The sequence below is a fragment of the Mixophyes fleayi genome, chromosome 8 (genome assembly GCF_038048845.1).
Source record: "Mixophyes fleayi isolate aMixFle1 chromosome 8, aMixFle1.hap1, whole genome shotgun sequence".
Taxonomy (NCBI): Eukaryota; Metazoa; Chordata; class Amphibia; order Anura; family Limnodynastidae; genus Mixophyes; species Mixophyes fleayi.
The window spans coordinates 102,798,373-102,821,514 of record NC_134409.1 but is presented as its reverse complement, the minus strand read 5'-3'; the positions used below and the strand labels follow the sequence as shown (position 1 = coordinate 102,821,514).

At 40.5% G+C, this 23,142-nt stretch overlaps 2 protein-coding genes across 5 annotated transcripts in view; one reads left to right on the top strand and one right to left on the bottom strand.

Annotated features, from left to right (window-relative positions):
- The window catches only part of IPPK (inositol-pentakisphosphate 2-kinase), a 57,709-nt gene extending 36,998 nt beyond the window's left edge, over positions 1-20,711 (top strand). Inside the window, exons 6-14 of one of the 2 annotated variants that reach the window (XR_012678562.1) lie at positions 2,083-2,172; positions 3,646-3,704; positions 5,377-5,449; positions 5,602-5,884; positions 6,511-6,661; positions 8,590-8,692; positions 11,808-11,887; positions 14,187-14,847; positions 20,004-20,711. Coding sequence is in view for 1 of the 2 variants with exons in the window: in XM_075183021.1 (XP_075039122.1) it covers positions 2,083-2,172; positions 3,646-3,704; positions 5,377-5,449; positions 5,602-5,884; positions 6,511-6,661; positions 8,590-8,692; positions 11,808-11,887; positions 14,187-14,412 (1,065 nt within the window). In the remaining variant the exon portion in view is untranslated. Of the gene's footprint in view, positions 1-2,082; positions 2,173-3,645; positions 3,705-5,376; positions 5,450-5,601; positions 5,885-6,510; positions 6,662-8,589; positions 8,693-11,807; positions 11,888-14,186; positions 19,968-20,003 lie in introns of those variants that run through there. The other variant, XM_075183021.1, reaches the window with a different exon arrangement.
- The window catches only part of CENPP (centromere protein P), a 249,054-nt gene continuing 244,941 nt past the window's right edge, over positions 19,030-23,142 (bottom strand). For all 3 annotated transcript variants that reach the window (XM_075183026.1, XM_075183025.1, XM_075183027.1), the window contains exons 8-9: positions 22,468-22,559; positions 19,030-20,164 (exon numbers count right to left, since the gene is read on the bottom strand). In XM_075183026.1, coding sequence (XP_075039127.1) covers positions 20,022-20,164; positions 22,468-22,559 — 235 coding nt within the window. In that variant the 3' untranslated portion in view covers positions 19,030-20,021. The remainder of the gene's footprint in view (positions 20,165-22,467; positions 22,560-23,142) is intronic.

The window sequence follows — 23,142 nt, the reverse complement described above, 5'->3', positions numbered from 1 at the left end:
TTAGGGAATTGATAGGCTAATTCTCATGAATCACTTCACAAAAAATATCTGCCGCCACTGACTGATATATAAGGCTTCATTTCAGTGTGTAAAAATGAGTGCGATGCTTCTAGGTTTGATGCATCTAACTTCCCATCCTGTGGCTACGGAAGAATTTGTTCTGTTCACAATAAAAGCACATTTTAGCTAAAATTGATTCCCTCCCACTCCTACTTAGTCACTAATAAGTGTCCATAATGCTAATTTACAATATCCAGTATATGCTGTGCGCACACAGCCATGAAATGGGTCTCCAAGTTAAGACCTGTGCAGCTTTGCTGTTTTTTTTTTTTCTTTTAAAGTTGCAGACTACCGTCTACACACTACTGCCCACTGTAGTGTAATCTCTCTAAGTGCCTTTCTTTGGGAATCTGCATATAGGTGTCGTAACAAAATGGTAGTAAAACATTGTACTTTGTCCTCCTTTTAAACAGTGAATTAATTAATGTCTCAACGCTTCATATAGCAGCATATTGTACTATGTACCTAAATAAGCATTCCTATAGAACGCAAACATTTCTGACCACAAGAGGCAACCTCAGAAATTTACGTGACGCAAAGCAAGCTCTATATTTAGACAGCGTGTGAGTGCAGGTTCATTTTCTTACCTGCCTCTTTGAAAAGTCAGTTAAAATGCATTTAATAGACTTTGAAGGAAGAGAAGTGCGTGAGGCGTTTAAATCCTTGGTGCCATTTAATTTTCTACCATTTATCTTAGCGCAAAAATGTGTTCTATAAATGCTTTGTGGAGCACTTGAAAGTGTTTTTGTTTTATTTCCTGTCCTTCATACAGGTTTAAAAAAAGAAAAAAGAAAAAAAAAGTAAAGCACATAATCATTAAAACATGGCATAGTTCAGACTGCTGCAGCAACGTGTGTCTCTTTCTGAGCTACTTTGTATATTCATTAAAAAAAAAAAATCAATTGCACAAAAATAAAAATGAATGTCCAGCAATGGGTCGGACCTAGGGGGAATTCAATAAGCCATGGGATTTTTGCAAAAATCTCCGCTGATTTTTCCTCACACCCCATAGAGGTGGAGGGAAAATGAGCAGATATTTTACAGTAGTAATGGTAAAAATGCGCAACCGCGATGTCCCTCAGAACATCGCAGCTAATTGAATTCTTCCCTGTTTGTAATAAATCCAGATATCAAATTGTCTGTTCCTGAGCACTGATGAATGGAATGATAATAACGTTTAATTACCCAAGAACTCAATAGTGATCCACAACTGAGGCGGGGTAACTCCATGTATCATCATCATCACCATTTATTTAGCGCCACTAATTCCGCAGCGCTGTACAGAGAACTCGCTCGCATCAGTCCCTGCCCCGTTAGAGCTTACAGTCTAAATTGACTAACACACACACAAACCTAGAGAGATTAAGGTCAATTTATTAGTAGACAATTAACCTACTAGTATGTTTTTGGAGCGTGGGAGGAAACAGGAGCACCCGGAGGAAACCCACACAAACACGGGGAGAACAGACAAACTCCACACAGATAAGGCCATGGTCGGGAATTGAACGCATGACCCCAGTTCTGAGAGGTAGAAGTGCTAACCACTAAGCCACCGTGCTGCCCTATGCACGGTACTGTCTTAGCGAATCTTGGAACACTGTTGATTATACAATGCTTTTTGTTTTTTACATTTCAGTAGTTCTCATCAATAAATATTGACACATAAGCTCCAGATAATAAGAACGGGTATGAATAATGACACCAAACATGCAGAAAATGGCATTTATATTGTCCGTATTGACAAATAGAGACATTTGCAGAGACCAATGCTTAAAACCTGAGATTTAGGCACAGTTGGCATCTATGAGATAGCGAAGTCTGCGTTCCACTTCCCTGGCAACAAAAGTAGACTGAAACGCTAGAACTGTGCTTGAACATTTCTATGTACCATGCGGCCTAAAAAATATCTTCTATAAAAGTCAATGTTAAGTGATTTGTGAGGGAACAAGTATGTATACAATTGTGACACTTCTTTTCTTTTCTTTTTTTCTTTTTTTTTTCCTCACCATCATTTTGACGCAGCCCAAATGTGGTTTTATCCCATCCTCTGCCCATGTGGCCAAGGAGATTAAGAAAAAGGTGTGTCGGTTCTGTATGTACCAACATCTAAAGGTGAGCGTACAGAGGTGATCTCTCCCATTACACAGGGTATATGGCCTTGAGGATCCACAGTTGTCAGTGCATTGGCATGCAGACATCGCACCAATAATTGTATTGTAATATCTTGGCAGAGGCTGTTAAGTAAATATAGTTTATTTTCTTTATTCACAGCGCTGCCTGAGAATGTTTATTTCCCTAACAAATAGGAGCTGGAGGTTACGATAGGTTTTGCATTTTAAGTCACAGCTTCATTTGGATATTTAGTGCAGCCATATTCATGGAAAAGTCCTTTAAGTCCAGGGTCACAATAGAGAAAATGTAACAATGAGGAGCTTAAGCTAAATAATGTAGTGATCAAATGATAGATTTCTCTAGTGACACATTCCATGAATGTGACTGCAACGGTTCTGTTTATTGACCGTTCCTGCCCCTCTCTAGTTGTATATTTCCTGTAATGGATGTCACGTATGGTGCTCTGCATTTAATGTGTTTTTGGTGGGACATTCTACGTTGTGTGTTTGTTCTCAGCAGGGTATTGTTGAATGTAATTTGCAAAGGACAGATGAGTTATGGATTTTAAACATGCTTCTCTTGCACTGTGTGTGTGTGTGCACTTCGGAAATGCAAATCCGTGTTCCCAGAAGAGACGTTGAATAGTTTTGCTATACAGGGCTTGCCAAAGTAAAGTTGATTTTTGTCCTTTGTGACCTGCCAAATGCAAAGTATACTAAGCCACAAAGTACTGCTGTAATGATTATTCTATTACACGAGAAACAGAAATATCTATTCCATAGAAATGTTTTTTTATTCTGCCCTTTCTCATTCGTTCCTTTTCTTGTTTTAGAAAAGCACACTTTATAGCACACCATGTAATTTATTTTATGCAGCAAATCTCCCTCTACCAAGTAGTCCTTTATGTCTGGAACACCCAATAGCTCAGAAGAAACTCTGCTCTGTAAGTGCCTGCAGTCATTCCCATGATGCTCCAGGGTTCACAGGTTGTCCAGTAAGCTGCATCTGCAGGAGTTTCCTTGCAGACTTCAGGTGTTGAACCCTGGAGAGTCATGGGACTACAGGCGGCAGCATTGGTGAGTTTCTACAGCAACTTGATCAGCTGGGGGGTGGGGTTGTTAGTTTAAAAAAACAAAAACCTTTTAAATGAAAACACAAATCTCTACTTGCTCTAGATACATTGGTGAGCTGAATGTGGTTTTCAAAGACTTTTCTGCAGGTTTGAGAGTGTCCAAAGGATCACCCTAGCCTGTACCATATCACTCCTTTTACATTTGATTCAATTCATGTTTATGTAATTGTAACTTCATTGGATAATGCGAAAAATGGGTAACAAAGAGCTGGATTATTGCTTTGTATCAGCACTTATGTCTTTGCCGTACAGATTTTGCGTGCTGTATATATTCAGGTACGGCTTGTCTCTTGTGTTATCAACTCTCTTCTAATTCATACTTTTTCATTATTTTTGCATAGGTCGCCAAAGGGAAGTGGAAGAGGATTAGCAAATACTGCCCATTGGATCTCTTCTCGGGGTGCATGCTCACTACTACTTCTTTATGTTTTTATTAAGTAGATGTCATACACAGGACACTAGCCCTGTCTTCTGGACCACCATTATACTTAATATTGCTGGTTTGTTAGAAGAGGTACATTGATATAACAGAAACCAAGATCACACCAATTTCAAACACTGTAAAAACCATTTAGCTATCCAAGCAGCTTAGTTTAAATGTTGCACTGGTGAGCACCATCATCATAATTTGACCTGGATATTGCAAGTTACACTCTGCACTAGAAAGGAAATGTTGTTTCCACATATTGCATTAGATGTTATGCTGACCAATTCACGCCAAAGTCTTCCCTCTCTTCCCCGTCCTACGCTAAATACAAACATGCATTCAGTCTGAATTTCAGCATGGTTTGCTATGCTTTGTAACTGGGTTGAGGCAAAGCAGACGGCAGACAGATTCTATAAGTACTCCCCAAGCAATAGTAGCCTTATTAGTCACCTAGGGGATTGCATGACTCAAGTTAAATAGGGAGGGGACTTGGTCACAAAATATGTATTTAACCAAAATTAACTTTGTGCTCTGCCACACGTACATGATCTAGGTATATGTTCTACAATGGAAAACTGAAAAGGCATTTAAAAAGTATTCTTACAACTTTTAATTGCAAGCCCAAATTTCTACAGGTCCAATAATTACTTTAAAAGTCACAGAATTTGTATAATTGCACTCCTCACACTGAAGGCAAACCTTGGAGATTGTTGACCCACGCACACTACCTTCCTCTTCCGGGTTGGGCTTTTCTATAAGATCTGTGAATGGTTTAGAATGCTCTTAGTCTAACGAGCTGTAGTCACTCACATAGAGTGTTATTTAGATTTACAAAAGAATGGAGAACAAGCATTCTACTATATCCTTGCCCACAGAGAGTTTGTAAAATGCTTTTCAGAAGATACTGCACAGAGGTGGCAGGAAGGCTTGTGGTCTGATGGGGTCAAGGTGGAAACAGGTATATACCAATAAAACGCTGCTTACCAGCCAGGTTACACCACGGTTGTTTTAGTGGCAGGGATTGACAATCTTAGGAAGACTAATTATGCACATTACAGACAAATCTTGTACAGATGCCTCTGCCAAACTGCTCTAACTGTGGGAGGAAATTTGTTTTCAACAGGATAATCAAGTGCACTACAAGGAGTATTCCTGACCTTAATCCCATTGAAACTCAAACATCCTGTCCATCACCACTCCCCAAGTAACCGGAGCCAGTTTGAGCAGTTTTGCAATAAGGAATGTCTACGTGACTCGCAAATAAAAATTCCAGGCCTGGAAAAGTCCAGAAGAGATGGGGCAGATCACCTTGTCTCTAAAGCAACACATATGTATGTGTGTGTGTGTGTATGTAGAATGATCACCAGCAGCTGTCCAGATTGTAGGTCAGACCCACCTTATGCTGTTCCCCTAACATTGTGTCCTTTAACACTTCACATGCTTCCGTTAGAGGCTTCCACAGCGTCCTTCTCTAGTTTGTGCAGGGAGACTTGCAGGCAATGGGTTGTGGTGAGGAACGGTTTTGAGCAGATGTAAATGGTGAGCGTTAGAAAACTTCAATACAATAAAGGCCAGGACAAAAAGATATCCTGTCTGTAGAAGTGGTAACGTGCATTTACATTATTGGAGTTTCCTGTTTTTGCAGACATAAACAGAGGATGCACTTTGCCTTGATGAATTTGCTTCAGGAGTCTCAAAACAACTTAAAAATATTTAAGGTATGTGTGTTGTGCATTTATGACTGGCTAGTTTTAGCGTTAAACTATTCATCAATTACATATTTTAATATTTTCATCCTGTGGGGGGAATATTTTAAAAGCAGTTGACTTCAGCGAGTGTTTTAATGTCTTTCAAATCTTTCCTTTTTCAGAATGGAGAATTAATTTATGGCTGTCGGGATGACCAGGAGTATTTCTCAGACCTGAATGAACTCGCTCACCACCTGAAGCCATTCTTCTTTCCTGCCAATGGACTGGTTGGTGGCCCGCAATGTACAAAAAACGTCCTAAAAGAACTTATTCACGTTCTGACAGCCACGCTGCTAAGTACCAGCCCAGACACTGGGAGAGCGGCAAACATAAAGTCCATTCCTGTATCGCAGGGCCGGAATTACTGTGAGGCCAGTCACTTCTGCACAGAGTTTTTGAGAAATGGTAATTTCAGCAGAAACGGGTGTAGAGACATAGCTAGATACACAGTAATGGATTCCGACCATGTACTCCCCACTTGTGATTATAGAGGTATATGCTGCTTATCAAGTCATTGGGTGCTCTTTTAGCTTTGCCGTGAGGCACACAGTACTAACTTAGTGCCTCATGCCTCAGTGATTACACTGATATTTAGAGAATAAATTGACTGCCACCGTTGTCTACACAAGGTGTGCACTCTACTTCTCTTTTATCAAGCTATTTTCACACCTTTGTCAATCACATGTAAGTTCAGCTTGAAATAATTTGTTAGTGCAATATATTGAGCGTTTCTTGAGCACTAAACTATATCAGTGAATGCATAGAATTTAGTCCGTCACATTCTATAGCTGTAAAATGGCAATCTATACTACACTATGTCGGAAACTCATCGTTCTTTACTTTCTTAGCAGGAAAGTGAAGCTGAGGAGCCATTGATTTAACGGGGTGTAATTTAAGGAGTGAAGGAGCCATACTTGTGTTAATTGTTTCCAAACAGGACTGCGCTTCTGCAGAGAGTTATGTACAGAAAAGTTATATTGGCAAATGAGATATTTTGTTCTGGAGTGAGAACATTGAATGTTTTCTGGTAGGTAAACACAAAGTGGAAACCACGGGATTGCCTAAAGGATGTATCTTGTATAAGACCCTCCAGGCTCAGATGCTGGACATGCTGGACATTGAAGGATTGTACCCTTTGTATAAGAGAGTGCAGAAATATTTGGAGGAGTGCCCCGAGGAGAGGTAAGAATTATTGTGCAGTCATCCGTCTGTCACCACTTTCATTTTGTTTTTGTTGCATTCCATAAATTGTTTAAAATATTAGACAACACTGAATTACCAACGTAAAAGACAAAGGATGGATTCACAGTTCATTACCTTGAGCTGGTCAAAACATGCAATTAAGGAACAATTGTGACAACCTGGTTGCATTTTAGATATGTATTTTTATGAATGGAGTGGTCCTGTTCACTGCATATCAGTACAGCAAAGGTTATCGGTAGTTCAGAAACATTAAGTGGTGGTGCAGGATATATATAATGGCATGGACTATCCTGCTTTTGGGTTACTGACAGGGGCTGGAAGGGAGCTGATGCAGAATGTATGTCAGGCATTATAGAAAGGATTAAATGGGCTGGCTCAAAATGCAGGACAATGGGGATGTGCTTCATCCCGGTCTGCCTCACGTGTCATACCAATACAGCTTTCAAAGGATTGTCTGCAAGTTTTTCCCAGAACAAAGCTGTATAATTTGCAGTGTTCCTGCCCCACCCATAAGAGATTGGAAGGGAGACAACCCTGTTTATAGTGGAGAACTGGGTGTGTGTATATCCTAATACTGCAGGATGGGGAAGTTCAGAAGAGTACAGAACCTAGAATAACAGCTGTTCTATAATTTTATAACTATGATTGGTAGAAGCTCAGGGAGAGGGAGATATTCCTGGGTTTACAAATAAATCACAACTTGGTCACACTATTGCAATACAAAATGTTGTTTATATTTTCCTTCTCTATAAGGAAGGGTCTCTGTGCTTAATGGTACAGGGCTTGATCCAGGTGCGAGGGCACCCTTTATATTTATTTATATATTTGCAACCAGTGGAGATACGACTGTCATGACTACCATAGCCTTACTCTGGCCGCTTCTATATGCCAGTGTACATCTTTGATGCATACTTATGTTAAGAAATGTGCACTCAATATACACACCTGAAACTGCAATTTTGCAGTGGTAGGTTTATGTCTATGTTCAGAACACAATTTTGTGGCCCACTCTAAATTGGGCCCCTATTTTGTGTAGAGACTTGCAATTCAATAACGGACCACTAGATGGCATGGCTGCCTTGTTCATATACTTCCCTCAATGGCTTCTAATTATGTTATGATAATACTAAAAGCTTAATATTTCTCAACAGGGTTATGTATGAGTTTGATACTACATAGTCACAGAAAATATTTTGCCCAAACTGACCTGTACTGGAAATATACTAGTTATACACTATAATACTTCCAATCTATCACGGCAGACAGATCTAGTGTAATTTCATGTGACAGAATAATAGGCCAGCTAAAGCACCGATGATTGGTAATAATTGCAGGCTCAGAATTAGTGTTTGTGCTGTAGTGTTAAATGATATGCTCTATAATCACTACTTCAATGTCTCCATTCATTACTATGTATCAGCTTTATCAGCTAACTGCTGTATTTAGAGACTCATGTTTTACTTATTTTTGTGACATTATTACTTGCTTACATTTATACTACAGTACTAATTTTGTCATCGATGAATAGACTAGACTAGTCTCATACCCAGTGGTGCAGATGCCTAGGTCTGATCAGCAGTATAGAAATGTTTTACTTTCATTTTATTTCTCATCGTTGTTGAGGAATAAAGGACTGGTCTGTTCGTTTTAGAAGTGCCAAATGTCTGTATGAGGGAATAATATTGGAGGTCAAAAAGAGACACTGATGTGAGATCAACCTATTGGGTTAAATAGTAACACAATGTTTACATCACCTCCATAGTCCCATCCCATTTCTACTTGGAAACACGCTTACTATCTCTCCCACTCCCTCCGATACGGCAGTAAATTTCTCTGACAAAACCAAACCGATGGTATATACAATATGTTCAGTGTAATGTGCCCTTAACATGTGAATCCCTTTTCAGGAGCCCTCTACTCCTGGATGGGCCTTATGATGAAACATTCTTCGAAAAGTTAAAGGATCTTTCTCTGGAAGACAATGGCAGTGTGGAGTATGCAGTGACTAAGGTATCAGAGGACTAAATTTTAAGTGCGTCTTGTGCTTACACACAATAGGCAGTAAAAAATAATTTAAGATGCGCATTTGATGCGCACGGCAGAACACCTTTGCTTTGCGGCAATGCGCCTGGATGGCCTGTCCAAGCAACATTATTATTATTATTATCCTTTATTTGTTAGGCGCCACAAGAGTTCCGCAGCGCCGTACAATGCACAAACAATAGACAGTACAGGGTAAATCATTACTGAGCAGTAAACAAATATACCAACACTTCAGAAGCTCCAAGCAGGCTAATGCAAAAAAGACGGAGCAGAAGAGTAGGTAAGGACACAGGAGGGAAGAGGTCCCTGCTAAAATGCGCTTACATCCTAAGGGAGGGTGAACAAAACTCAGGTACAAAAGGGGGCCAGTTGATGTAAAGGAGAGAAGAGGGGACGGGAGGAGGGAGGGGAGAGAGTGGGTTAGGAGGAAGGATGGTAGGCTTTGAGGAACAGGTGGATTTTTTGTGCCCGTTTGAAGGAGCTTAGAGTGGGAGAGAGACGGATGGAGCGAGGGAGGTCATTCCAGTGAAGGGGGGCTGCCCGGGAGAAGTCTTGGATTCTGGAGTGGAAAGAGGTAATCAGAGAGGAGGAGAGGCGACGGTCATTGGCCGAGCGCAGGGAGCGGGCAGGAGTGTGAATGGAGAGGAGGTTGGAGATGTAGGGGGCAGTAGACTGGGAGAGTGCCTTGTATGTGGTGGTCGAGAGTTTGAAGATGATTCTGTAGGGGATGGGGAGCCAGTGTAGGGCAAGGCAGAGAGGGGAGGCGGAGGAGGAGCGGCGAGAGAGGAAGATGAGTCTGTCAGCCACGTAAGAATAGAGCAGAGGGGGGCAAGGTGGGAAAGGAGGAGGTTGCAGTAGTCAAGGCGTGAGATAATCAGAGCGTGGATGATAGTTTTGGTTGCATCCTGAGAGAGAAAAGGCTGGATGCGGGCAATGTTGCGAAGTTCAAAGCGACAGGCTTGGGCAAGGGATTGAATGTGGGGGGTAAAGGAGAGAGAGGAGTCGTAGGTAACGCCCAGGCAGCGAAGTTGGGTGACAGAGGAGATGGAGGTGTTGTTGACAGTGATAGATAGGTCATGGTGGAAGGGGAGCCTGGGGGGGAGGAAAGACAATGATTTCAGTTTTAGAGATGTTAATTTTGAGAGAGCGCGAGGACATCCAGGAGGAGATGGCCGAGAGGCAGTCGGAAACCTTGAGAGAGAAGGGAGGGGGAGAGATCGGGCAGGGAGATGTAGAGTTGGATGTCGTCAGCGTAAAGGTGATACTGAAGACCGAAGGAGGAGATGAGAGCACCAAGGGAGGAGGTATAGAGCGAAAATAGAAGAGGGCCGAGAACAGAGCCCTGAGGGACTCCAACAGGGAGAGGGGAGGGGGTAGAGGAAGAGCCAGACGTGGATACAGAGAAGGAGCGGTTTGCGAGGTATGAGGTGAACCAGACAAGGACAGAACTAGATAGGCCAAGAGAGAGAAGAGTTTGTAGCAGGAGGGGGGTGGTCAACGGTGTTGAAGGCCGCAGAGAGGTCGAGGAGGATGAGTAGGGAGAAGTGACCCTTGGATTTGTCTAATAGGAGGTCGTTCGTAACTTTGGCCAAAGCAGTTTCAGTGGAGTGGAGCGGGGCGGAAGCCTGATTGGAGATGGTCGAGGAGGGAGTAGTCTGAGAGGTGTTTGGTGAGGCGGCTGTAGACAATCCTCTCAAGTAATTTGGAGGCATAGGGGAGAAGTGAGATAGGGCGATAGTTAGCAGGGGAGGTGGGGTCAAGATTAGGTTTTTTGAGGATGGGAGAGATAAGAGTGTGTTTGAATGAGGAGGGGACTGCTCCAGAGGAGAGTGAAAGGTTAAAGCGGTGAGCGAGGTAAGAGCAGGCAGTGGAAGAGAGAGAGCGAAGGAGGCGAGAGGGGATAGGGTCGAGAGGACAGGTGGAGAGGATAGAATAAGTGAGCGAACTTCTTCACCCAAGGTGGGGCAGAAGGAGCACCAGGGTTGGATGTTGGAGGGAAAAGGGGGGAAGAGAGGGATGGGAGGAGGAGATGCTCAGTCTGATGGCCTCGATTTTGGAGGTGAAAAAGGTGGCGAGGTCAGAGGCGGAGAGGGAAGGCGGGATGGGAGGAGGGAGTTGAAGGTGGCAAAGAGACGGCGTGGATTGGAGGGGTGAGAAGAAATGAGGGACTTAAAGAAGGATTGATTAGCAAGGGAGAGAGCGGAGCAGAATGAGGTGAGGATAAATTTAAAATGAAGGAAGTCGGCCAGGGAGCGAGATTTCCTCCAAAGGCGTTCAGCGGTGCGAGAGCACTTTTGGAGGAAGCGGGTAAGGTTGGAGTGCCGGGGTTGGGGAATGAGGCGGCGCTGGCCGGGGCAGTAGTGCGGGAAAGGTTGTAGAGAGAGGATGCCTGGTCAGGGAGGGAAGAGGTGAGAAGAGAGTTTCGAGAGAGAAGGAGAAAGCGGTAGGGTCAATAGCATCAAGGTTGTGCCTGGTGAAGGTAGATTTAGGTGAGGTGGGAGCTTGGCAGGAGGAGAGAGTAAAGGAGAGGAGATGGTGGTCAGAGAGTGGGAAGGGAGAGTTAGAGAAGTCAGGAGAGGTCACAGAGATGAGAGAAGACGAGGTCCAAGGCGTGACCATGAGAGTGGGTAATTGACTGGGTGGGAGAAGAGGTCCATTGGGTGTGGGTGGGAGAAGAGGTCCATTGGGTGTGGGTGGGAGAAGAGGTCCATTGGGTGTGGGTGGGAGAAGAGGTCCATTGGGTGAGGCCTAGTGAGGTGGAGAGGGCGAGAAGTTTGATGGTGGCAGGGTCAGAGCAGTTGGCAATGGGGACAACATCACAGTGCATGCCTACTCTTCACTATCAGAAAACACCACCGCAAACTGTTTATTATTAACCTGTGCGTTAAAGAGAATGTTGAATCCTTCACATCAGTCCATCTCTGTGTGGCTGTTACGTTTCAGATTAGCAGACATAGTATAGTAATGAAACATTCGTTATTTTGTCCCCTCAACCAGTTTTCACAGGAAATCAGCTGTTGAACACAAAATTACAGAAAACAAGTCTTGTATGACATTGGTAATATTCTTTCCGTCTTTTCAGATTCAGCAGTACAGAGTGGCCATGACAGCGAAGGACTGCTCCATCATGATTGCCCTCTCCCCCGTAGTTCAAGAAGAATGGTAAGAGCAGGTCATGATATTTCCTCACTGGAAAAAAGCACAGTCAGTATTTGAATTATCTCCTATTAATGACTACAATGACACCTCACCAAGTTATTCTACTCTTATGTCTCTGCCTCACAATGGCCTTACAGTACCCTATCTCAAATATGGGTTGGGGTCAAATTGGTTGAGTTCACGTGCATGCTGCTTTATGAAGACTATGTTTGTAAGCTTAAATCACTATTCTTCCGTCACCTTGGATAAACAATTTATTGTTATGGTGATATTGTAGTGCATAGTAGCCTGAGGGGAAGAGCCTGCCCTCCAGTGGTGATAACTAATACTAACATCCTAATAGTAGACCACTGACAAGTATAGTTAGAATTGGTGACACAGCTCTTGTCATCAGTCTTCTCCAGACAGGACCTGTTGACTCCATTCATGCTGTTGTTCCCCCACACTTGCCCTCTGGACCTCCTCCTAGATCTCCTGGGAGAGAGGTCCAAAACATTTGGTGGAGAACAATGGCAGCCTGTTGTATGGACAATGTAAATACTATGCATGGATCTTTGTATATTATAGTCTGATACCTTATTGCTGCTTGTTTTGAACCCAGTTATAAGAACATAAATGTGGATTTGTTGTAGGGGTGTAGACCACCGCCTGGAGCCAATGTTTCAAAGTAAGACGTTTGGGCCTTCTCTAGTTAAGCAGGATGACGTTGTGGGAGTAAAACATAAAGTCTCAACAACTGCCCCTAGAAGCACATTGGAGGTTATTTTCCATACTAGAAATACTTGATTTTTTAAAAAGTGTTTCTCGAACTGATTCATTGAATTGAATGTGAAGTTTTAAAATATAAGAAAATCTCGAACCATAATTTGACTAAACATTTAAGCAAAGGAAACAGGTTCAACCATGTTTGATCCAGTTCGTACATTTTAGTGCTTGATGGCTACACTTTAACAATTTTCTAATGTAAATCACAAACTTTGAACACAGCAACGTTTTTTGCTTTTTGATTTTTGTATTTATTTATTTATTTTTTAAATAAAAAAAGTTTACAAATACACCGAACCACAAAACTTTGAACTCCAACAATAAACATTCAATGCAAATGGGGAAACTTAGATTCAATTTTTTGCAGCTCAAAGATTCAATTCAAGGTTGAATATCTCCAACCTATTCGCCATACAGACTAGTGAAAGTTGATTTCAAACTTGAAACAGTTGGAATTTTTCGCGCATCGCCTAGTTGATTATGCAAGAAGTCCAGTCTGTCTGTCTAGCAATTCCTTTTTTTATTTTGCCCATTCCAAGGTTGCATGAAAGAAGGAAACCCTAGTGGACCTGCACCTACAGATTGGTCGGTAGACATGACCTCTATTGTTGACAATCTCCATCAGGACTTATGGCATAGTGGCTTGTGATGCTAACAATAAACTGTTCAAAATTCAAAGAATCCAACTAATTGTTGGATTATTATTGTCCAACAATACATTTGCTGGATTGTCCTGATCAATCCCCTGCTAAATAGTAATGCATATATAGTAAAGTTGGCCCACGCTTATTCTCTGGACCCATGGGGTTCTCCTAGATACCCTGGAGATATCTAACCATAGATAATTTAGACTCCACAACTTGAATCCTGTTTCTCACCCCCATTAATAAAATTCCAACACTGGTAAATAGAAGGTATCCACAATAAGTCATCCTGGGGAAAATGTGTCTCACACCGAATACCAGATCAAACTGATATAAAATATTGTAGAGGAGTAACACAAAGAGGCTCTAAGATATGAGTATCACCATCTTCAACAAGATAAATGTCTGCGCCCAATTAAGTGCGTTATGTTTATGAATGTTATTATTAGTAGCCCTTTTATATAAGGTATCTTGTATTTTACTTTAAGAGGCCCTTTAACCAAAGAGGTCACATCATGTCTAGTTCTATAGATTTTGGTAGCACGGTGGCTTAGTGGTTAGCACTTCTTCCTTACAGTACTGGGGCCATGCGTTAAATTCTCGACCATGGCCTTATCTGTGAGGAGTTGTATGTTCTCCCCGTGTTTGCGTGGGTTTCCTCCCACACTCCAAACATACTAGTAGGTTAATTGGCTGCTAACAAATTGACCCTAGTCTGTGTGTCTGTGTGTGTGTGTATATTAGGGAATTTAGACTGTAAGCCCCAATGCGGCAAGAACTGATGTGAGGGAGTTCTCTGTACAGCGCTGCGGAATTAGTGGCGCTCTATAAATAAATGGTGATAATGATGATAGATTTTAATAAATGTTTATAACTGTGCTTTCTTGTTTCAGCTTTGATTCAAGACCTGTGATTAAGGCCTCAAGGTCAAGCTTTATATATTCTGTTTCCATCGTGGACTTAGATTTGAAGCCCTATGAGAACATACCATACCAGTACAAACGGGACAATAAGATTGTTAACAATTACCTAAAAAGTACCCAGACTCGAGATGAGCCGACCACATCACTCATCTTCCCAGAAAGTGAAGACTGCACGTTGCTTCTGCACAAAGTATAACCTAAAGAGAATTTAATGCTAGCTGTGAATGTTCCCTCATACTATGGCCGTGTCTTGCTGAGGCAGCATGCAGGGCAGGTTTCCAAACATTTTAGTGAGATTGCGGAGACCACAGACAATAATTTTGACATATGAATTTTCAAAACCATGACCTGTCCTAAAGGAGACTGGAGGACTCATTATTGCATGGTTCAAGCTTTTAATAAAGCCATTGCATTTCTCATGCATTTGATACATAAAGACTAACTACAACATATTATTTGTATTTTAAATTTCTAAGATTAACAAACATTTGTATAATGAAAAGGACAAGCTGCCATTAATTAGACATAACCTGGCCCTTTTGCATTCATTCTGCTGCTTTCATCTGGAGTGCCTAAGGGAGGTCCGGGCACGTCTTACTGAGCCTTATGCAAAGGTCTGTGCTGTATCAGGGTAAGGACTTCTAAAACAGTGACACGTATCTCTTCACAGGCTGTGGTTTTTATACAGTGTGCAATGCAAAATGATTTGATTTCTTGGAAATGTTTTCAAGGCCAATGAAGCCACTATATTATTGATTTCCGTTGAAGGTTGGATGTCTTTCAATTAATCATGGTCACGTGGAAACCCTTCTTGTTAACGTCTCTAAAACTTGCCTTATATGTGGATTAACGTTCTATCCAATTGTCAGAATGAATTGTTGTTTTTTTGTGTTTTTAACTGCCCTAATTAATCTTTATCATGTTTTTGTTTTAAATCCTATTGGGACGTCCCTTTACCAAGGTATATAGTCACAGGTACATGTTTTTTTTTTATTAATATATTTTGAATTTCTTAAATTCCCAAACATTAAATTGCCTTTTGTAAGCATGTATTGCTAGTTCCACCGAGCTTGTGTGATGTTAGAGGTGGCAATGAACCTTGGTTTGTTTGAGTTTAGCAATGATTGCTGAATGTTCTGCCCTCTGAATTGTAAACATGATTCGCTCACTCTGTATGAATTTTTTTTATTTTTTTAAAAAATATTTAATGTCCCAGCTGAAGGCATTTACACAAGTTGCATTTCTAATGTTGGGTCATATATCCTGCCAGTTTATATAGCAGAGAGGGTGGTCCCCCAGTTAGGTGCTAATCTTTTTTTTATTTTTTTATTAAGACTTGAAATTTATCTTGGCTATTCAAATGGCTGCCTGAATTGACCATAAAGCATTGGCATAATGTATTTTCAAATATTATGAATTATAATAACTGTAATTTTTTGCAAATTAGGCTTTAAGACTGAACAAAAATCATGTATTCACTTTATTTCCATACTGGAAAATTGCATAGCTTTAGGATCACAAACTAAATATGGCTTAAAATCAAGCAACTACTTGGCTGCAAGAGTCAATGACATATTAGCTGATGGTTTCTGAACTACTTATTCATAGGAAATATAAACTGGTACGAGTAAGATGCAGTATACTGCAGGTACAGCATGAAGTAGTTGGTAACAGAGGACAATAGGCTCTAGTGAGATCGATAACAGAGACTCGTATATGGACTTTGCCATTTTATCATACATTTTACCTACTGCCAGAAAGGTGTTTTAGGTTCATTGGACCTCAGATACACCATCACCAACACACTGCTAATTATACATTTAGAATATAGTGATATTAATGGAAGATGTGTGACTAATTTCTGTGAAACTTGTACATGTTGTCTGCTGCAATGTGCTGAAGTGCTTGATTCCTCAGAAGAAGCTTGGTGTATCTGTTCATACATGTAAGACATGGTACAGTGCTGGAGCTTCTGTTGATGGTCTGTGGCTTTGCTTGTGAGAACAGTAGATACTTGTCTGTGAGCACAGTGCATTGGTAGCTCAGGAGAGGTTTTACATTAAGGGCAGACACAAACAAGACAAAATCTCCCTGTGACATTTAGCATGTGTATCTCTTAGAACCTTCCACATTCATTCTACTACCTTTAGAAGACAATGCGGCACTTCTGCACTGAATGACTTGTCCACTCCCGTTCCGTCTCTGGTACAATGAAGGTCAAATTTGGCAGTGAGTTCTGAAGGGACTACTACCCCTGCTGAGGCTTTAGGCCTCTATGGGGCCTGAGGGTGAACATGGGCCCTGACCACCATCCTGAGAACTCTCGATCTTCTCAAGCATGTTCTGGCTTTATTACGCTACTCCAGGCCCTCACGTATGTTCAGAAGAGCAGAGCAGGGTTCTCTGGTGGCTGGCTGGGCATCACTGGGTCATCCTCTGGATTTTGCTATGGGGCTTGGTGATGCAGGGGCGTCCCTGCCTTATTTATTGATAAGTGCACCGCAGTTATCTGTCCCTTCAGGATTATCCATAGTGCTCATCCAGTACAGAACTGTTCTTCTTGGAAATAACCGTGACCAAATGATGACAAATTTGGCTGTAGACCATGTACTGGTGAATTCAGCCTGCCCCGGACTACTGATTGTTGGCAAAAAAAGGAGAGCAATGTAACTGCTTTGTTTGCCATAGCAAATTTGGTATTGTTTAGGTGAAAACTTCTTATCAAATGCACAAGATGCTTCCTGTAGTGACCAGTTATTACAAACTTAAAATTACCCCAGAAATGAATTTTCTGTCAATCTACACATGTATCCCTATACTGATTAAAATATGTCAGCTGTTGGAGAATCAGTGTCTAGAATGAAGTTACAGAATCCAGACTCCACTTAAATACTTTTCCCATTTTGTTTTTTAAATTTTCTTTTATTACTATTTTTTTTTTTTAAACTGGGAGAACGTTTTTATATTTCACCTATTGTCAACATTTACCAGCTGATGACATGCCTGCCTCTAGCGGTGGCTGACTACAGTGTATCTCTCATACTTTCCTCTGATTTAATTATACCATCTGGCGATTGTCAATAGTTAATGAAATAAGTTTTGCACACAAGTTGATATATTTATTTTGAAAAGAGATAAAATATTCTGTGTAAAGCAAGGCTATGAAAAGTGATAAACATTTTTGGTGACCATATAACCTTTCTTATTGTCTGTTGTTCATTTATAATCCCACAATCTGGAGTCTCCTTTCTTGTATACATTGAATAGTGTTGTGTACAAGACACTATGCAGTGTAATAATATGTAAATCTGGAACATGGCTTCTTATAGTGGCTCCTTTGCCTAATGCAACTTCTAATAGTGGTCACAAATATATATGTGAAAGTTTCAAGAGGTTGTCAGAACTAAAGATATTGAGGAGGCGGTAAGCTTGGTGTGCATGTTCTTCAGGATCAGTCTTTAAAGACTTTGACACATTCCCTTGCTTAATGGTGCCTAGTACAGGGACACCCATCTACTACACTTATCCCTCTGTACAAGCTAGGCCTGAACTTGAGTTGTGAATATCATCTTTTTGCTTTCTGACACTTTCACATCAGACCCATCTTCTATTACTAGGCCGTGGCTCCAAGTTGTTTCATTGTGAGGACTTTGGGAAGAGGGAAAGGGATTGTGGGACAGATACTGAACATCGGTTCTGTAGTGAAAGATAGGTGCTGCTATCACACTTGGTAAAACATTAGACTTGCATACCTCATGGTGTCTGTGACATGATACCTGTGTCCCTTGATGAATATAACAGACACCACATGTAAAACGGAATGAATTGTTCTTTAGGAGAGAGGTCTCTTCTGGTGATTCCTTGTACAGATGAATTGACTTCATATGACTTCAGGTCATCGATATAACATGAAGCCGTGGGTAACACGGTCTCGTACAACTTAGATAAATGTATTTTTATATATACAGGTCTTGATATCCACGTCATAACAGTATTATGGCGAGTGTGCTTTGAAGTCCATTAAACCAGCCTCTTGTCTGGCTTAGAGCAAAGCTTGTATTTACATTTTTCTGTGCAGCCTAGTACAATTTTAAAGCCCTCAAGTTCTGTGAGACTATGTATAATTTTTTGTCACTTGTTGGGAGGAAGTGCTACATATATTCAGAACATGTATGTAAACAGTTGCCCACTAAAATTGAACAATATGTCACGTGTCCAGTTTAAAAAGTATTTAAAATGTTAATTTTCTTAAGCCAGCTCGGTCAGATATGTGATTGGTGCTTTTAAATGAAAGGTAGAAAAACTGTATTCTCTCATATAAGTATCTTAATGTTTTCAATTTTTATAAATGCAAGGAACTGCTTGGTCTGAGCTGCTTACATACTGAACTAAGAACTTCTGTGATCTTAGTGGCACATAATAAACATTAGGGGGTATATTTACTAAGCTGCGGGTTTGAAAAAGTGGGGATGTTGCCTATAGCAACCAATCAAATTCTAGCTGTCATTTATTTAGTACTTTCTACAAAATGACAACTAGATTCTGATTGGTTGCTATAGGCAACATCCCCACATTTTCAAACCCGCAGCTTAGTAAATCTAGACCTAGGAGTGAGACTTGGTCATGATCATGAATGCGCTTAGACAATGATGGGAGAATTCCAGGGTAACAATACTTTCTGTTCCCCTCAGCCCAGCAGTGGAAAAGAGCAACACTTTGTATTAAGCTTTACCTGTAAAATGTGGAATTACAGAGAAGCTGTGACATTGGTTTTATTTATTTGTAAGAGTTTTACATTTGGTTATTATTGTACACTCTGTGTACTAGACACTATGCAGGCCACTGATAAAACCAATGGGACAGGTTCTCTATAACTAGAGCTATATGCAGTACAATTTGAGCTTTGACTTGATACTGTATTTTTTTTTTTTAATATTCTGCTGAATACTAACCAAACCTGAAGCCTAATTTGCCAATTCAAATTAAGCCTGTATGACCTAAATGATACAATTAGGCACCTGATATCGCTGTGTTGTTGGCATCATAATACACATGATCTGGCAGGTCACTCCCTAGGATTGTGTATACATTGCCAAACTGCACGAGTAGGCTACCATGTCAGTCTGAGCTGTGTGTGTCTAGATCGGACAGGGGCTGCATGAGGATTGGCTAGTATGTGGGCGGCTTAAACAGAAATTGGAGTTAAATTGTCCTTTTACAAATGGCTAAATGATCTCCAAAAATAAATCTAAATAAAAACTACAACTTATCTCCAGCTTGGCAACACGATTTTTGTTGTTGTTTTTTTTTTTTTTACTTTAAATTAATGCCATTGTAACGCCAATTTGTCTTCACTTTCTATTTACCCCACACACTATCCCCAAAAGCCCTATATTAAATACCTTAATTTCTTTACTGTCTGTAAAAATATACCCATTAGGTTGATCTATATTACGCACCCCACCCCCACTTTCTAAAGTAGACTTGAAATATGATTACTGTTAACAAGAACTGTGTTTAGATTTTCCATGTCCACTGACTTTGCACATCTAAACCATGTAACCTGTTCCTATGGATTGCTTATCTGTATCTTTCTCATTTGGTTTTAATGGTTGTATTTATTTTCCATGTCATGATAAATTATATGAAATGTGCCATGTTTACTGTACATAGAGCATGACTTGTGTATATGGTTTATAAATCCAAAACAACTACAAGGTTTATATTCAATAAAATATTGCAATTTCATAAGTGTAATCTCAATTTATTCATTGCTTCATCTTCTAGACCTTTCCTGTGGTCAGATTACAAGCGTTGGTCACTGACTTTTGTCAAGCAAAATGATTGAATGATGTTGTCAATGGACCCTTGAATACCAAAGACCTGAAGAAGAGTCTTGAATCCCTGGGCAGCGTTTTCCAGTACTCCTGTTTTATCAAGAGCTGTTGCTGTAAAACAGATTGTACAATGTTAAGGTCATGAACAATTAATTCCCTCCTCTTAATTCCACACATTACTGCAAGCCAGGGTCATAATTAGAATTGTTAGTGACCGTACACAGAGTGTGATCATTATCGGTAACATTTCATTCACATAGGAGCAGCATACAACAGAGCTTTACAACGGGAAAGAAACACGGTAAGGCTGGGTACAAACCACAGGTTTTTCAGCCAATTATCATATGATTGACCCAATAAATGACTGTTTGCCCTGATATCACATAAGTGTGTATGTGCCAACAATTAACGATTATTGTTACAAAGCACAGCGTATTGTTTGGTTTGTTGTTAAACTGGACTAAAAATGTCATTCAACGATGGAATGATGTCGTTCCAATCCTGCAGTGTATGCACCGACGACCAGCAGTGTCCATAGATCTCTATGGAGTGTGCAGAGTCACAATCTTTTCAGCTGATGGTTATGACAGATGAAGAGCACAGATCTGAGGGTAAATCTTGTAAAATATCTATCGGCATTCTGATCAGGACTTTTTTTTTTTTTCACCTCATCACTGGTAAAACCATTAAAGATGTCTCATGGGGGGAAATTTTCTGTAGTGTGTACCCAGCCTTAGTGAGGCTAGCAGATCCAGTCCCACAGCTATGCTGGTTTGGGGACCAATAGGTTGTTTGAACATAAATGGAAGTGTAGCGTGAATTGTGTAGATGGTTAGTAATCAGGTAGAATAGCTTAGTAAGGTGAAGAAGGTGATTTGGGAATTTAAAAAGCTTGCCTAAAGAGGTGGGTTTGCAGGCTAGGGGAAAACAAGGATCAGACTTCAATAGAGTGGGTGCAGTCCGATCAAAGACCTTATTAGCGGGATATGACAATGAAATACTTTAACAGACTATTGATAAATCAATGAACAGATGACGTTAAAAGCCAATATAAATTACTGCTCAATAATACAACTGGAAAACTGCCTGTTTATTTTGCATGTATCTTACTGCATTTATCTTAGACTGCCCTATAGGAATAACTGTCTTTAAATCATCTATGTGGACATTTCCTGAGAATTTATGCTATAGTAAATAAAACCCTGGGGCACCCTGTAGGATTTAATCTAGACATTTTGTGTGGGAAGCATAGGTGGTTAAGGGGAAATAGACTAGCAAAAATTATAGAAAAGGAAAAAGGTAGATATATGTTGACTACATGGCAAATATAGCCCTGCTTACTCATACAGGCCAACTCCACATTATACCTATCTGTACCTAACCACAACTCACAGCCTGATATTCTACACACTGCACCTAATGTTTTCCTTCACTCTACCAATGAATTGCTAACCGCACTGTGACTTACCGCCTGTGACTAGTGAAATGCAGCTACATATTGCATAAACGTAGCCCAATGTAATGGGGATGGCTACTTTGAGTAGAAGGCCCTGTACATATATCTAAAGCATCATGCTGAGGACTTTTTATTGAGCCGCAAATACCTAATTATTAAAGGTTGAGCGTTCAACGAATGTTAAAAGCACCATTAATGTTACACACTGCAGCAGCCTTATATCCGTACTCAGGGTGTACACCTATCTTAAGCTGCAAATTATCTTCTATACTTTGTATAGTAGGCCACTTATTTATTTTGAAAGATATTACAAATTAATCACAAGTTTGTAATCACAGAGGCTACTTCCTTAAAGGACACACCTAGAAATATCTGTGCGTTTACTGGCCTTTGAGTCCTGTAGTTGAGCCTTTTTAGTAAGCCATTAATTTATATCAATAAGGCTGAAAAAGGCTAAATGAATACTGCTATAAATGTATAGTACATACAAACTGTTCATGAGTCTACTATGTATTGTAAATGTTATGTCTGCTAATATAACAGACCTGTAATACATGGATATAATAAATTCACATTAAGCAATGACTGAGTTCCTATGACTAGTTTTGTTACAAATCCTCAAGTTGGAAATATGAACTCCATTTCTGGTAGAAGTCCATTTGATTCCAATGTCTTCCCCACAGCAGTGTGACAGAAGGCTCACATCGGTAGTCTGTGCTAGTCTGATGGGCTACAGTCTGCATAAATCTTCCTGCTGCAAACTTGCATCCCACATGGACCCATGATATACTCCTTGCTGGTCCTAACATGATCAGGCTGGGATTTGCTACATTTTGTCCTAGCGCTGATAAATGTTGTTCCTGCTCTTCTGTGTGTAAGCAGTTTAGACGTATTAACACAACAGGTGCGACAACTAGGCAAACACTTAAATTTCTCCAAATTATATCCGCACCATTACCTTGTTCTGGTATTTTCGGTAACAAATCCAAAACTGGTATCACTGCTCCTTCTTCATTTATTGTGATTTTCCACACAAGCAGGATCTCACACCTGTACAAACAAAAGCACATGGCCAACACTGCTAAGTGTGACTAAAATAGCGGCTACCAGTAATTACTGAATAATAAGTACAAGCCCTAGCTAATATAAATGTGCACAATATAGTAGAACTACATAACATAGCAGCACGGTGGCTAAGTGGTTAGCACTTCTGCTTTACAGAATGAGTTCAATTCCCGACCATGGCCTTATCTGTGTGGAGTTTGTATGTTCTCCCCATGTTTGTGTGGGTTTCCTCCTACACTTCAAAAACATACTAGTAGGTTAATTGGCTGCTATCAAATTAACCCTAGTCTCTCTCTCTATGTCTGTCTGTGTTAGGAAATTTAGACTGTAAGCTCCAATGGGGCAGGGATTGATGTGAATGAGTTCTCTGTACAGCACTGCGGAATTAGTGGCGCTATATAAATAAATGGTGATGATGATGATAGTAATCATGTTAGAATATATCCAATAAAAGAGGAGAATAGTTTCTTCTAGACCAGTGTATCTGAGCACCAGAAGAGCATGCGCAGGAACACAACCATCCCCTTTAAGGGAATAGGGAGAGAACCTGTAATCTATGTTACACAGG